Source organism: Hippocampus guttulatus, chromosome 9 (assembly GCF_054856545.1).
Source record: "Hippocampus guttulatus isolate MCC_2025c chromosome 9, RoL_Hgut_1.0, whole genome shotgun sequence".
Taxonomy (NCBI): domain Eukaryota; kingdom Metazoa; phylum Chordata; class Actinopteri; order Syngnathiformes; family Syngnathidae; genus Hippocampus; species Hippocampus guttulatus.
Window position 1 is genome coordinate 19,058,154 of NC_141269.1, and position 15,783 is coordinate 19,073,936.

The window sequence follows — 15,783 nt, forward strand, 5'->3', positions numbered from 1 at the left end:
AGGATAAAATAAATCCAGAGTGAGCATAGAACGAAAGCTTTTATTATAAACAATGTTTCAAAGTAACAGTGCATGGTATCTTCACACAAGATGGCTCCTGGAGTGTACACGATTCTCTAAAATACTTTTCATACAACCTAAATATATCAAAATCATTTAAATAAATTACAACTTTTCCCTTTAATGAGTAGTTAGGTTCCACCAACTGTGAATTACTACTTTTTCGATCAAGCCAACATTCGACGAGCATTTTATTGTTGATGCTAATTCCATTTTTCAAAAGGGACATGCCCTTTATTTTGCAGTTCAAGGTGGAGACCAGCATCCATTTCCTGTCCTTGCCTCCGACAGGAGATCAATAGCACTCAAATGCACTTAACTGCTTTGGCGTAGAAAGCATTCTGATATCTGTTTGTGTCTAGCGCTTCCTGTCTCAACTCATATAGATGCAGCAAGACATTTCTTTTTTGGATCATGACTGACAAAACAAGTTAGGATTCATTATACATATGTTTTAACTAAAGGTCTACATGCCATTCTAATACACTTTACGGGAACACTGTTCTGCTTGGCAGTGGAGAAAAAACAGTCATGCAACGTGTGGTCATGATGACAATGACAAAAACACGAATACATTAGAAATAAAAGAACATTATGGATTATAGCCTGGTTTGCTTCACCCCACTTACACGATGAAGGCTGAGACAAGCGGGGGATCACATTCAACAGAAAACCAGGTTGGTGACAACGGTGCGAAGCTATGACCTCAGACATACAGAAAAGTAAGAAGTGACTCATGACCCTTCCGTGGACTAATTTAGGCGCACGTCTCTCATCTGTAATAGGGAGAGCAAAAACTTTGAACACCTGGCAATTGTCTATTTGTGTCGATCGATATTTGCCCGTGTGTGGCGAGTTGCATGTACAACAGTCATGTTGTGAATGTTAATTCCAGTCGAATTAAGCTCAACAATTATCTGCAATCCTTTTGCACCCATTTACAAATTACCTACACATGGATTTTTTTTTTTTTTTTTACATGTATGCCTTGCACACGCAATTAGGGCTCCACACGTCTTGTCAATAATTGAGCTGCAATAATAACCCAAAACAAGTGCCATGTGACAAATCAAAAGTGAATCAGTGCTGCCAGAGCAAGCAGAACAGGTGACAAAGCATTTTCAATTTGGGACCAGGGAAGTCTGGGGGAGGACGTTACCCGCCTCCTACACGTCTATGGTCTCAGCCCAAACTCACTTGCGTTTGCTCTTGGTGTCCGTGGTCTGAAAGACGCTGGACGCAGACATGAGGTTCTCGATGTACTGACCCAGGACCTGGTTCTCCGACTTTAACTTCAAGTTTTCCTCTTTGACCGCGTCCACCCGCGCAGACAGGTCTGCAACAAACAGAGAAGTTGTTTTGGTTTTTTTGTTTAGTTTTGTTTTTTTTGAGGAATTGCCCACACGGAAAAATGATGATGATGAATAAAAGGCATCCGTATTTTGATAACCTCAATTGCTGCCTTAAGCTGTAGAGCAGGGTCTCAAACTCCGCTCTTGGAGGGCCGTGTTCCTGCATGTTTTCCGTCTCTCCCTGCTGCAACACACTTGACTCAAATGATACTGATGGATAACATGTAGGAAAGCAGCCCTCGAGGACCAGTTTGAGCCCCTTGCTGTAGCGCAAGGGTCACCATCATGGTGCCCGCATCCACCAGGTAGCCCCCCCCCCCCCCCCCGAGGACCACATGAGCCTGCAGACCGGTTCTAAAGATAACCCCACTGTTGTGATGTCCTAGCAAAGTTGTCGATGTGATCATTCAAAAATATCAACATGGGCAGAGATTTATTGAAAAAGTGTTGCATATTGATATTTATCTGTTCCTTATCATTGTGAGAAATCATTACCGTACATTTCGTTTGAGCATTTCCTTTTATTTCAGAACTCGTAGTTCTTTGCCTCGCTGTTGTGCTTCAAAAACATCATGTTGACTTAAAGCTCACATTTTCAGGATCAACATACAACGCGCAATTACCTTGACAGGTGAACTTAAGTTTCATTCATATTCATATGAAGAAGAGTTGCATGTAAACTACCGGTACTATAGAGTTGACACATAAAGGCCCAGTTTCCCGTACAAATCTTAAACAAAACCAGGACTAGACGAAACGTCTTTTACACTAACCATATTGCTTCCTGAGATGATGTTTAACTTGAAATGTACATGCTCCAGACTAAAGAGTCTCAGACTCAGGTAATCAAGTGGTACAAAGGAGAGGACAAATCACCATTCAGCATCAGAGAAAAAAAAATACACATGGACTGAAATGTGTGTTTTATGTTCATGCAACGCACTGTAAAGGGAATGTGGAAAAACATTAACAGTTAAAGAGAACCACAGGAACTCCTCGAAAGGAGCTCTTCAAGATAGGTGGACGAACCCCAGTAGGACCGGATATCGATGACCTGGGAAGAATTGAATGCCAACAACCCTTGGAAGGTATCCCAGATGATGATCATGTGGCCAGTTCAGCATCTGCTGTTGAAGGATACTTCATGGGGACATGACATCCATCAATACAGCCAATTACTCCAGGATAGTTCCCATATTCATAGAACTGCATCTTGTAAGGTGGTCTGGTCAACAGCACCTGGGAACTTGATGCAATTCTTCCTCAGTTGACATACGGTATTACTTTGCTCTCTTTTTGCACTGCAGTGAAATTTGGTTTTGCCGTTTGTCATGGACAAGCACCGCATAAAGATGAAGACTGCTTGCTGTATTAGCTTCTCAAGCTAGCTGCCATATGCCACTGGCGATCAAGGGGTAGTGTGTTTTGTTTAATATTCTACATTACATTGGTTGGTTTTTCTTATACGTCAGTGTCAGTTAATGTAAAAACGAAAGGAGAGAGATGTGTTAGGTGCAACAATAACACAATGTTTAATACCCTTCCTCATTTGTCATCAATGTTAAGTGTTTGTTTTTTTTCATGTACAGTTCATGTCATTGTATGCTTGTATGACAGTTAAGAACGCTAAAATGTTAATCCATGCCACTTCATAAAAGTTTTAGAATGACGAGAAAAAAAATGATGGTTATGTCACCTTCCAGAGTATGCTGAAGTTCCAACACCTGATTTATGAGCCTTGTCTTCTCCTCCATCTCCACCTGGTTCTCCATGTCCCCTGAAAGACAATCGAGCAGCATCACTTCCCCACTACAAATTCGTTCTTCTCGGACGCTATGCCAATAAAGAGTACACATACCATCTATGTCGCAGTTCATGATGAAGAGATCGTTCTCTGGCTTAGTATACAGGGCTGCAGATCTGCTGTCCACTTTAGCAGAATAACAAAAACACACCCAAATAGGGATGTAGACAAAAAATTGTTCATTGTGAGAACTGTTTCCCGCGAATTTGATTCCTAGGGAATCCGTTGTTTGCTTGCTGACGACTTTGGTTATTGAGTCCTCTTTCCACAAATGTGTGTTAACGTCACGTGCAAGAAGTGTATTTTGGTTTTGAATTTTGTCACCCATGGTATCAAGGAGGACTGTGACGAATTGATCTTTTATAAACGTGGAGGAGGGGAAAAAAAGGATCCAGCCGCGACTGCCACAATCGCCTGCTCTTTATTTAGTTTTGTCACACATTTCCCACAATAATCATGTCACTTTACGCTCACACACCATCTCTGGTTAGCAAAGGAAAAAGTTATGCTAATTTAAGTTAGCCGGAGAAGCTTTAACTTGCTCCAAGCTCGATAATTCATTGGAAGGTGCTTTTCTCCCATAAAGTAGTGATGGGACCGGTGTGGGGGATGTTATTTAAAAAAAGTAATTCGTTATAGTTGCAAATTACTTTATCCAGAAGATGAGAGTTCCCAACTCGGTTCTTGCCTTGCAAAAGTAGTTACTAGGCAAAGTAATTATGAAATGTTTTATATGATGTTTTATCTATAGTGTAATATATGTTTGTAATAGCTCAATGCATATTAAAAAATATATATATTTAACAGTATTTGGCATTGATTTAACTCAACAGATTGCAACTTGCTACATGCATACAGATAAAAATGCATAAAAATGAAATATGGAACATAAGTAATACAGCTTGCTTGATGGTCGGTGCAAACAGCCGTTTACGCTTATATGCATCGAGGTCTATCATTGTTACGAACTGGCAACTGACAGCTCGCATACATGTAGTATGAACCTGGAAACTCGCTGACAAATGAGCGAGGGCGCGCAAATATTTACGCACGAGCAATTATTTGCTAATGTAGCTCACGTGTGCGGACAGAAGCACACGCTGATGATCCTTGTGCTCTGCCTAACACATTCAGAACACATATCCAGCTGAGCTTAATTTACTCAATAATGCCTTTATTCTTTGCCATTGACTTGTAGCTCATGCAGCGATAATTCCTCTTGTGTGTTGTTATTCTGAATTACACAGCATCTCTTCAAGGAGATCTTGGAGCTGCCCAGCATGTTGCTGTGCAACATGGTTCGACACTGTTGGTGAGCAACTCTAAATTCTGACTTGCCTTCATACAGTAGAAACCCATACAAATGAGTGTTTGAAACTGTTGTGATACAGTGGGGGGTGGGGGCAAACGAACCACATTAGAGCAGGAGTTCATTGTAAGTGTAAAATAGTAAAATTTAAAAAAAATCTGATTTGGGAATCAATTTGGAATTGGCCACTTAGAATCCAAGTGGTAATTCTGCCTTAAAAACACACACACACAGATGCAGCAGTTGCTTGAGTGCATCGTTTATGTGATGGTGGATGCTGAGCGCAGTTGCCGCACCCTGTTAGTTGCTTCATCTGACTCTCACGGATTTCTGGTCAGGTTATTCTCAATCAAGCATCTAAATTACTGCTCTGCTTTTTAAACTACCTTCACTCATTATCGATAAATAAGCATGGTACAAGCAACAAACTGATGATTGGCTTGCGTGGTGCAACGTTTTAAAACTCGAGCAACTCCATCAAGTAGGCAACATATAAAGCTCGAGACTCTAAATGTTATATTATTATTTATACTTCTGAATCATTTCCCATTTTGTAAACAGTCTACTTTGTAAACAGTAAACAGACTAATTACGACTTCTCACCCCAGCGATTTCCATCACTTATGCTTGTAGGCCGTTGTGAGTAAACAAAGCAAAACTGACATCGACGAAATGAACACATGGGCATTAGAAGTATACAATGACAACTCGTGTATGGGATGCATTCAATTTGACAATAATGCGTTGGTAAAATCAAGCCGAGTAGACCGTATCCGATAACTGACGCGTCCAAGTTAGCTTTGCTAGCTAACAAGCCTTTGCTGCAAACTACAAACAACCACGAATGAAACTACAACCGTGTAACGTTTCGCCAACAGCACTTAAAGCCAAAAGTGTAGTAGATGCCCAAGCGCTCATCGCGGAGCGCCTTTCGCACATATTTTGACTACGCCACCTATCAATTTCTCTTAGCCAACTGGATACAGCTAACCTTAGACGCTAACTTATGCAGCGAGTGTCTGTATATTCAAAATCGGAGGGGAAAAAGCAGCGTACAAAAACGAGTTATCGTGTTCCCACTCACCGAAATCAAGACTGTGTGCTCTCCGAAATACGGAGTGTCGTTGCAAACACAAACACAGACACACACGAGCACGCACACGATGCTACAATGACGACGACGACAACGGCTGAATGATGAGGATTCCTCACCTCTGAATGTGTGAGCCAACCCCGACTGACAGGGGGCGCCCTAACTATTTACCATGAAATTATCTGTATGTCTGTCAATTTTATGCTTTTTCTGCTTTATCTATCGCATGCTCACACCAAAGCTTGAATTTGAATCTGTTTTACGTAACTGAGACTGTGCTGAAGCTACACTGCGATCAACGCTCTGCTGTCAAGCACCACATCTTTGATGTCTGTTCTGACATGAGGCCTGGGGCGACTAATGCCAGACTGAAGTGAATCACTGGCCACAAAAAATCAAAACTGAAATGGGGTCGGGGGTATATTAAGGCTCAATCTCCACATCTGAGTACTTAATAGTTGCCCGTCTTTGATTTACAGCAATTATCTTCAAAGTTATACATGTATCATGTAATTTATTACAAATCTATGGATTCCTGTTTCTGCATCTTTTTGAGCTAAATATGACAAGCAAAATGAGCATTTGATATCTCCTACTGTGCTGACTTGTCTACATACAGTATTTCTATGCTTTTTGTCCTCATAAGATAATTCAGTGCACTATTAGTAGAACAACTAAGGCACACTAGTGCAGTGGTTCTCAATTATTTTCTGTCATGCCCCCCCCCCTCCAAGGAAGAGGAAAACATCTTGCGCCCCCCCCCCCCCCCGCACGACTACAAATACAGTAGTATCATTTGTCTATAAAATTGTTATAAGTACACCTTTGCATAACACTGTATCCTTATTAACGTATAAGAGAATAAAAAAAGAAAGAAATATGGACCAACTTTATGGACCAACTTATAACAAAGAATAGCTTTAGTAACTGGAACAAAAAAGATTTGAAGTGCATCTGAAATTCAAAAATAACATTGAAGCCTTAATTTAACAATAAATATTTTTTGACTGACCATGTCAAACCATATGATACTGAAAAATAAAATGACATAAACTCAATAACTAATAGCAAATAATTGCATTCAAACTAATCACCAACATTATCTCAGAGCACAATATTTAAAAAAAAAACTTTAACCAGCAAAACAAAAATATATAAAAGAATTTGTGCTTTTTTTCTTTTTTTAAATCAAAGATGATGTCTGGATTAATGGCTACAATGAGCACATTTTGCAATGCACAGCTTTTTGAAGCGAAGTTTGAAGCAGGACACAGCAACTCTTGGCTCCTGCTCAATGTGTAGCCGGGACCTGTGTACAGGTATTATTAGTTTACTGAAGTAGCAGTCACAAAGCGGCATGATTGTTGGCAATATTCGGCACGTTTTCGCTGAAAAAAACACAAGCAGCCTATCAGCGTGATTGGGGTGTAATGTCTTTAAGTGACGCCTTAATTTATTTGGCTTCATGCTGTCCGCTACCAAAACTTTTAGACAAAGTAAGCACATCAATCTTCCTTCGTCTGCCACTGCAGGCACATTGAAGCCAAGCTCTACATACGCCTCGTCCTATTTCCTCCCTGAGAATGCTCCCTGCGCAAACGCTACAAATGAGAGCGTTACTGCCCTCTAACGTAGTGGAGGTGCAACTGCAAGTTATTTTAGGACAGTAAAAAAATAACAAAGCATGTTCCCCAAGGTCAAACGCGCCCCCCCTGACGGAGCCTCGCGCCACCCCAGGGGGACGCGCCCCACTATTTGAGAAACACTGGTCTAGTAGAAGTTACAACTACACATTACTAGCGGGGAAAACTGGGCACTGGTTGAGGACTGTGCGCTTCTATTGACATAAAATTAAAACATCTAGCACTTCACAAGCCGTATTACTCGCACGCAAATTTCACTCGTAACATGAGCAAACCCCGAAAACAGGTGAGCTGTGACATCCCCAAGCTGAGCCTGTGATGTCAGTTTCAGTGGACAGCAGGCAACAGTAGAGGACGAAATGGCCGCCTCCTGAGATGGATAAAAGCAGGCTAATTTTTCTGCTTAATTCATAATGTACAAATGTAATACAGGTAAGGTATTAATCAGAATTCTGTGTTTACAAATGTGGGGGGCAGCAAGAACATATTAATGCAAAGACAATTTTTGACTTCTAATTGATAACAATCAACTGAGAATTATGTATGTATGTGTAAATGTCTGTTTATTATGTGCCAGTAGTGAAGAATCTGGTTTTTAGAAAAGGCGCTTTGACGACATGAATAACAAGAGTCTGCTCCTAATTAGGGGCTGATGTCTTGTTTTTTTCTGTCAAAGCCCCATGTGATTGTGACACGTATGAATGTAAAATGCATGAGTGAGAAAGAGCATGCAAACTCCACACGGGAAGGCCGGAACAGAAGTTCGAAGCTCTAACCTCAAAATTGTCAGATAGACATACAGTACCATACTAACCAATTTCCAAATGTGATGTCAAATGCAAAATTGTCTTTACCAATTTTAGTTAGACCACCTGACAAACTGAGTGAAATGCTCAGGTGTTGGCTGTCAGGGTCAAGTGCAGTGTGTATCACTGTTTCTCATTCAACATCTTATAAATTTGTGTTCAATAAGAAATAGTTTACAAACATCAACATCTGTAAGTGTGGTTTTAGGCTGCGACCATGTCAGTGTTCTTGAGCAAGATACTGAACCCCCTGATGTTGTGTCACCTCTAGGTAAATGGGGTTAAAAGTGTGAAGCACTTTGACTATCTGAGGTAGAAAAGCGCTACATAAGTGACAGCCCCTTTACTCTTTGATTCATCGTTTTTGATATTTCATATCAGGACCAATGAAGGTTTGAACATTCATTCATTCCCCTGCGATTGGCTGGCAACCGGTTCAGGGTGTCCCCCGCCTACTGCCCAAAGACAGCTGGGATAGGCTCCAGCACCCCCCGCGAGGATCAAGCGGTTCGGAAGATGAATGAATGAAGATTTGAACACTTTTTGTTAATAAATGAATTAATTAATGAAATGAAATGAGTTACAGTACACACGACAGGTTTTCCTTTTTATTTTACCAGCTAACATTTGCCTTCTTGCCTTTGTTTTCATTTTACAATGTATCAGCATGCGCTGCTGAAAAGAATGAATTATATTAAATGGGTTGATTACATTTCTTGGTGTTTGATGAGAATGTAAATTTCCTTTTCATGCTCATGCGTACAAAGAAAAGCTTTGTGAAGTTTTACCTGGGTCGTCTGTCAGCGATATGTTCGTAAAAGTCGCATCTTCCTCCCCCAAGTCGGCCGCCATGGCCTCACTTTCCTTTTTCTCCTTCAGCTTGGTGTTCTCTCTTAATTCTGTCGAAAGAAAAGCAATCAAAATCTCACTGTCTTTTTATGTTCACTCACTTTCTTCCTCATATCAGCCCTTTGTCCACACTCACTTGTTGCCTGAATTATTTACGTCATAGCTTCCTACCTTACCTGACTGGTGACTCGAGTTACAAGAGCTGTCATGGAAAAAGATCACCATGGCAACAAGCGCACTAAGAGTGAAAGAAGACGACGACCTCCCTTGCAAGGAAAGCGCCACAGGTCAAAGTTTTAGTACCAGTAACACCACATAAAGGGGTTTATAAACACACAATGTGATGCACACTCGTCAGTCACACATTAACCTGAATTGTCAGCAAGACACTTTTTTTTCTATCAGCATGTGTCATAAACCTATGACTTGATGCTGTGTAATATTGTGGAACATGTTTTTGGATTAACTGGTTCATCAGTCCTGTTTTGGACTGCTGTACGACGAACAGCCTGTTTGGCCGAAATGCCTTCCGCAGAAACGACGTCGAGCACTTGATCTATGTGGATCTGTGGTGTTAGACTGCACTCTAGTGGTTCATGATAAACACTGCAAAACAGCAACAACACGCATTACTATACAATAGATTTGATTATAATAATGAGGGCAGCCACAGTCTAAAATCCATCATGAGGAATGTCAGTCAACAATGCAATGCTCGCATACAAGTGCATTGAACCAAACCGCCAACCAGACGCCCATTTTGGCACAGTCACTTTTCTAGTGTTATGCAAAGCATGGATCCAAAGCTTAGATGGAATGGCAGGCTGTAAAAGAGCAGGCATCCATCTGTCCATCTCCTGGCTCCACTTTGGCATTGAGCATATGAGTATGAATAGACAGTAATATATTGTAATTTGTGCTGTTTGAGTGATATTTATTAGTGGATGGACAGAAGTGATCCCCTCAACGCTTGCTGCACAGCCTTTAAACTGATCAATTTGTCTTGCGTTGCTGGTATGGAAGGATTGCTTGCATGCTGTACATATGGGAACACTTGACTACACCACTATTTACAATATCAGTGCATACATTTTGTTCATCCCAAAAAGGGCTTTTGTTGAATCTCCATCTTTGTATCAATGTTTGATACTGAACAGAATATATACTGTACATTTTGGTGAGCTCAACAATAAAATTAGATAGTCGGCCAGCATGGTTGTTGTTGAGACAACAGAACTAAATTGGCAAAGCAACTACCGGTACATGAAAAAAAATGTTACAGTCACTTTTCACCATTCATTTGGGTGACTCTATGGAGTAAAGTCTTTGCATTTCTTGTGGAAACTCCGGGCATTTTATCAATCAGTGCATGCGCTGGCCGATTAATATCCGTATGATCACAGGAGCCAGTTTCCACTCGCCACGATCAGTAAGTGCTGTTGACAGAAGTCTCCTAGAGACTGTGCCACACCAGATTATTTCCCTTTCCCTTAACCCTTCCCGGCGGCCCGGTAGTCCAGTGGTTAGCACGTCGGGTTCACGGTGCAGAGGTACCGGGTTCGATTCCAGCTCCGCCCTCCCTGTGTGGAGTTTGCATGTTCTCCCCGGGCCTGCGTGGGTTTTCTCCGGGTGCTCCGGTTTCCTCCCACATTCCAAAAACATGCATGGCAGGCTGATTGGTCGCTCTAAATTGTCCCTAGGTGTGAGTGTGGGCGTGGATGGTTGTTCGTCTCTGTGTGCCCTGTGATTGGCTGGCAACTGATTCGGGGTGTCCCCCGCCTACTGCCCGAAGATGGCTGGGATAGGCTCCAGCACCCCCCGCGACCCTAGTGAGGATCAAGCGGTTCGGAAAATGGATGGATGGATTAACCCTTCCTGTTCCGGTGGTGCAGGTCCTGCTGTCGCCACTCCTTCCGGTTCCGGCAGCGCATGTTCTGCAGCTACCACCCATTCCTGTTACAGAGGCGCAGGTCCTGCAGTTGCCACCTGTTCCTGGTCCTGCAGCCCTCACCTGTTCTTGTTCCGGCAGCGCCCGACATGTGGGTGTCACTTGTTCCTGTTCCAGCAGTGCACATCCTGCAACCGACACCCATTCCTGTTACGGCACTGCACGACTTGCAGCCTCCACCATGCCCTATTCCGGCGGCACATGACCTGCGGCAGCCCCCCGTTCCTGTTACAGTGGCGTACGACCTACAGCCACCTCCCTTTCCTGTTGCAGCGGAGATCTGCAGCCACACCCTACCCTGCTCTTGACACAAGTACTGCGACCGCAATCGCCTCAAGTGTGGCCTGCAGAATGGCCATTTTAAAGACCTGTGTGCTCGCTGTTCAGGCTACCCACCAGACCCACCCTCCTTTTTCATGTCTCCACGAGCCCCTTCACCCCTCCTTCTAAACAGCACAGAGGAACATCCCTGTATCTAAAGTCCCTCATTTTCGACCCTTCCCTATCGGGGGTTCATTCACAAGCCAGGGTAGGGCACAGGATGGTGCCACCTGGGGATCAAATATTTATTTCCCTCAGTCAAATTTGAAGCACTGTATATAATACTATAAATTTTTCCACCTCATCTTTTATACATTTTTTTTAAATGATCTTTGGGAGGCATGGTGATTGACTGGTTAGCACGTCCGCCTCACAGTGAAGAAGTGCGAGGTTCGATTCTGGCTCCGGTCTTCCTGTGTGTAGTTTGCATGTTCTCCCCGTGCCTGCGTGGGTTTTTTCTGGGTACTCCAGTTTCCTCCCACATTCAAAAAACATGCATGGCAGACTAATGGAACATTCTAATTGTCCCTGGGTGTGAATGTGAGCGCGAATGGTTGGTTGTCCATGTTTGTCCCACGATTGGCTGGCATCCAGTTCTGGGTGTACCCCTCCTACTGCCCCAAGACAGCTTTGATAGGCTCCAGCACACCCGCGTCCCTCCTGAGGTTAAGCAGATTAGAAAATAGATGGATGGATGGAGAAATGATCATTCTCACCGTGTGCGTGCATGCGTGTCTGTATTTGTCATGAGAATGTGTTCTGCTCCAGTAGAAGTACATTCCAGACTTTGCGGGCAACCAAGAAAGGCTACCCTGATAGTTTCTGATCTTCACCACACATGCCCTCATCCTCCTCTTCCCCTCTGCCCCTCTCCTCTATCTACCACTTTCTGTTATTCCTTTTTTTGTATCTCATTCCATTTACACACACTATTCTGGGGGACACCCAAGTTTTTCTTTATTTTAAAAAAAGCCAACAGCAGCAGTTGTTTCACTTGAGGCACATTATCAGTACTTGTGACTGACAGTAATCAAGACCTATTGCAGAGACAAGTTGACCTGCTCTGGCATTCAGACCAAAACACGCTGACATCACTATAGACCAGTGTTTCTCAAATAGTGGGGCGCGCCCCCCTGGGGGGGGGGGGGGGCGCGAGGCTCCCTCAGGGGGGGCGCGTTTGACCTTGGGGAACATGCTTTTTTATTTTTTTACTGTCCTAAAATACCGTGCAGTTGCACCTCCACTACGTTAGGGGGCAGTGGCGCTCTCATTGGTAGAGTTTGCGCAGGGAGCATTCTCAGGGAGGAAATAGGACGAGGCGTATGTAGAGCTTGGCTTCAATGTGCCTGCAGTGGCAGACGAAGGAAGATTGATGTGCTTACTTTGTCTAAAAGTTTTGGTAGCGGACAGCATGAAGCCAAATAAATTAAGGCGTCACTTAAAGACATTACACCCCAATCACGCTGATAGGCTGCTTGTGTTTTTTTCAGCGAAAACGTGCCGAATATTGCCAACAATCATGCCGCTTTGTGACTGCTACTTCAGTAAACTAATAATACCTGTACACAGGTCCCGGCTACACATTGAGCAGGAGCCAAGAGTTGCTGTGTCCTGCTTCAAACTTCGCTTCAAAAAGCTGTGCATTGCAAAATGTGCTCATTGTAGCCATTAATCCAGACATCATCTTTGATTTAAAAAAAAAAAAGCACAAATTCTTTTATATATTTTTGTTTTGCTGGTTAAAGTATTTTTTTTAAATATTGTGCTTATGGGATAATGTTGGTGATTAGTTTGAATGCATTATTAGTTATTGAGTTTATGTCATTTTATTTTTCGGTATCATATGGTTTGACATGGTCAGTCAAAAAATATTTATTGTTAAATTAAGGCTTCAATGTTATTTTTGAATTTCAGATGCACTTCAAATCTTTTCTGTTCCAGTTACTAAAGCTATTCTTTGTTGTAAGTTGGTCCATAAAGTTGGTCCATATTTCTTTCTTTTTTTATTCTCTGATACGTTAATAAGGACACAGTGTTATGCAAAGGTGTACTTATAACAATTTTATAGACAAATGATACTACTGTATTTGTAGTCGTGCAGGGGGGGGGGCGAGATGTTTTCCTCTTCCTTGGGGGGGCATGACAGAAAATATTTGAGAGCCACTGCTATAGACTATCATTATAAAGCATCGAAAGGAATATTTAAACTAGACATTTTAGATCTTTCTCCAGTTTTTTTTTAATTATGGCCATCAACTGTACCATATTGCTGATCAATAATTTAATTATAATAATATAATAAATGCCTTACATAAGTATAAATGGCACATTATTTATTTTAATTATTGCGATATTATTCAAATTCTACTGAAGAGTGTGCAGTTACATCTGTGTGGAGTTTGCATTTGTACCTTGTAGTTGCATGAATTTTTTATGGGTACTTCCTCTTATTTCCTATCCATTCCTTCCTCCCATACAACACTGAAGTGAATTCGATGTTGCCTAGTCAGTGATGACATTATTGATTTAATTTTTAAAAAATTGTTGGAGGAGATAGTGCTTTGTAATAATCTCTCTTCACTGACAGTGAGCATCTTCTATTCAGATTTTATGCAAAACAGGAAGTGTGTCAACAAGCAAGAGCTCAGCTTTTAAATTTGACATAACACACATTAGAACAAGAGCATCAACATGGGCTGAAGGAAGGCTCGCTCGCTGTCATGTGATGGTATTTCCAGGTAACCGTGACAACCAGGTAACGTTGGCACAACTTGGTTAAACAGGGAAACCTGTTCTGCATGGTAGGAATTTACACTGTTTGTAAATAATCAGAGACTTCTGTGTGTGCAGTGGAATAATTCCCCACTCTCCTTCCATTTTGATTGCGCAGGCTGAAAAGTGTTTTCAAAATTCTGCTCCAGCTAGCTATTTCCCACTTTGCTGTTCAGAAATAGAAATTATATGGTTTGGCATTGTCGAGTACCCAAATGCAGGGAAGCCGGAAGGCAAGATTGGGAGCAAATTCTTTCACTGAAGAACAAAAAAGAAAACAAGGTACTCAGCAGAGTCAAAACTAAATGAACAAAGTCCAAAGGCGCGCATGCTGGAGGGAACACCCTCCACTCCAGTCAGAACTGAAAAACAAAAACAGACCAAACCATGACAGAGTATTTTAAACTGGTACAGAGAGAGCAGGAAAGTCACAATTAAACTAAACTCAACTATTTATAAAGCACTTTAAAACAACCACCGCTGTACATAGAGTAAAAATAATTCATATGAAGAACAAACAATAAAACACTAAATTAATATCGGAGACAGTAGAAAGCACAGAAAGAGTAAAACCAAAATTCAGATCTCATGCTGAGTCAAAAGCTAAATAATAAAAATGAGTTTTAAGCCGAGATGGGCAGCGAGGTGGTTTGCCTAACGTTCAGTGGGAGGTCATTCCAAAGAGGAGGGACCGGCAACGGAAAAGGCTTGATCCCCTCTGAGCCACCACTAAGTTCTCAGTACCTCTAATAGTGTCTGGTCCGCAGACATGAGACATCGGGCAGGTGCGTAGGGGTGGAGGAACTTAGAGAGGTAAGGTGGGGCGAGGCCATTTAAAAATCTTAAAAAGAACTCTAAAATGTATAGGGAGCCAGTGAAGGGATGCCGGCGTAGGAGTTACAGTATATAGGTTTTATATTTGAAGCAAGTACTGTATTGATGCTACAGTTATACATGTTGTAAAAAGCACCCAAATACCGTAAGTGAATAAAATCAAAAGTAAAGGCTTTGCAATTCAAACATAGCCGTATTTTTAAGACATACCGGTATTTGCTTTACATGAGTTCAGAAAGCCAATGCCATGCACAAACCCAAGCGATTCTATTTCTGTTTCTGCAATGTCAAGCACGCCGTGCTCTCTGACCGTCCTGATTTTAACGCAAAAGGAGGATGCCGCTATGATTGGCCATGACTATGTTCCATCTCACAATGGCACAAACATCCCATTATGCCAAATTCTACCTGTGCAAAGTTGAGGAAAATACCAAAAGAAAGAAAACTCCACCCATGCACACAGTTAGACTGCTCTTCGCATGAGGCTTGCGGCCAGAAGAAAAATAGGAGGATTATGTTTCAAATAGAATATACGTAAGGATTTATTTGATAGACTTTTACAGCCATGACTAAGTCTAAAATGTAATTAACCGTAAGGTAAAATGTTCTCTATGTGATTTTTTAATATGCTGCTATTGTTTATTTGGTAGAACAATGACTGAAGCCAACGCCATTCTTTTTTTTTCTTTTTTTTCTTTATCTTAGCTGGTGTCATGCATTACCATGAGCCCTTTCTAATTGTTCAAATTGATATATATGTGACGGCCTGGTGGTCGGCTGGTTAGCACGTCGACCTCACAGTGCAGAGGTCGTGGGTTCGATCCCGACTTTGGCCTTCCTGTGTGGCGTTTGCATGTTCTCCCCGTGCCTGCGTGGGTTTTCTCCGTGTACTCCGGTTTCCTCCCACATTCCAAAAACATGCCAGACAGGCTGATTGAACACTCTAAATTGTCCCTAGGTGTGAGTGTGAGCCCAGATGGTTGTTTGTCTCT

The 15,783-nt window shown here is 42.0% G+C and overlaps 1 protein-coding gene across 2 annotated transcripts; it reads right to left on the minus strand.

Moving 5' to 3' along the window:
- Positions 1 to 20: 20 nt before the first annotated feature.
- Positions 21 to 9,068, minus strand: LOC147200685 (short coiled-coil protein B). Of its 2 annotated transcripts, none has more exons than XM_086119989.1 (4): positions 9,053 to 9,068; positions 8,856 to 8,966; positions 3,109 to 3,189; positions 21 to 1,396 (listed from the first exon to the last, which is right to left on the minus strand). In XM_086119989.1, exons 2-4 carry the CDS (start codon positions 8,917 to 8,919, stop codon positions 1,254 to 1,256), a joined length of 288 nt encoding a protein of 95 aa, XP_085976115.1. In that variant the 5' UTR covers positions 8,920 to 8,966; positions 9,053 to 9,068; the 3' UTR covers positions 21 to 1,253. The 2 variants fall into 2 exon arrangements, with proteins under 2 accessions (XP_085976115.1, XP_085976113.1); XM_086119987.1 differs by lacking the exon at positions 9,053 to 9,068 and adding an exon at positions 3,271 to 3,342 and having other exon boundaries at positions 8,856 to 9,045.
- Positions 9,069 to 15,783: the final 6,715 nt, after the last annotated feature.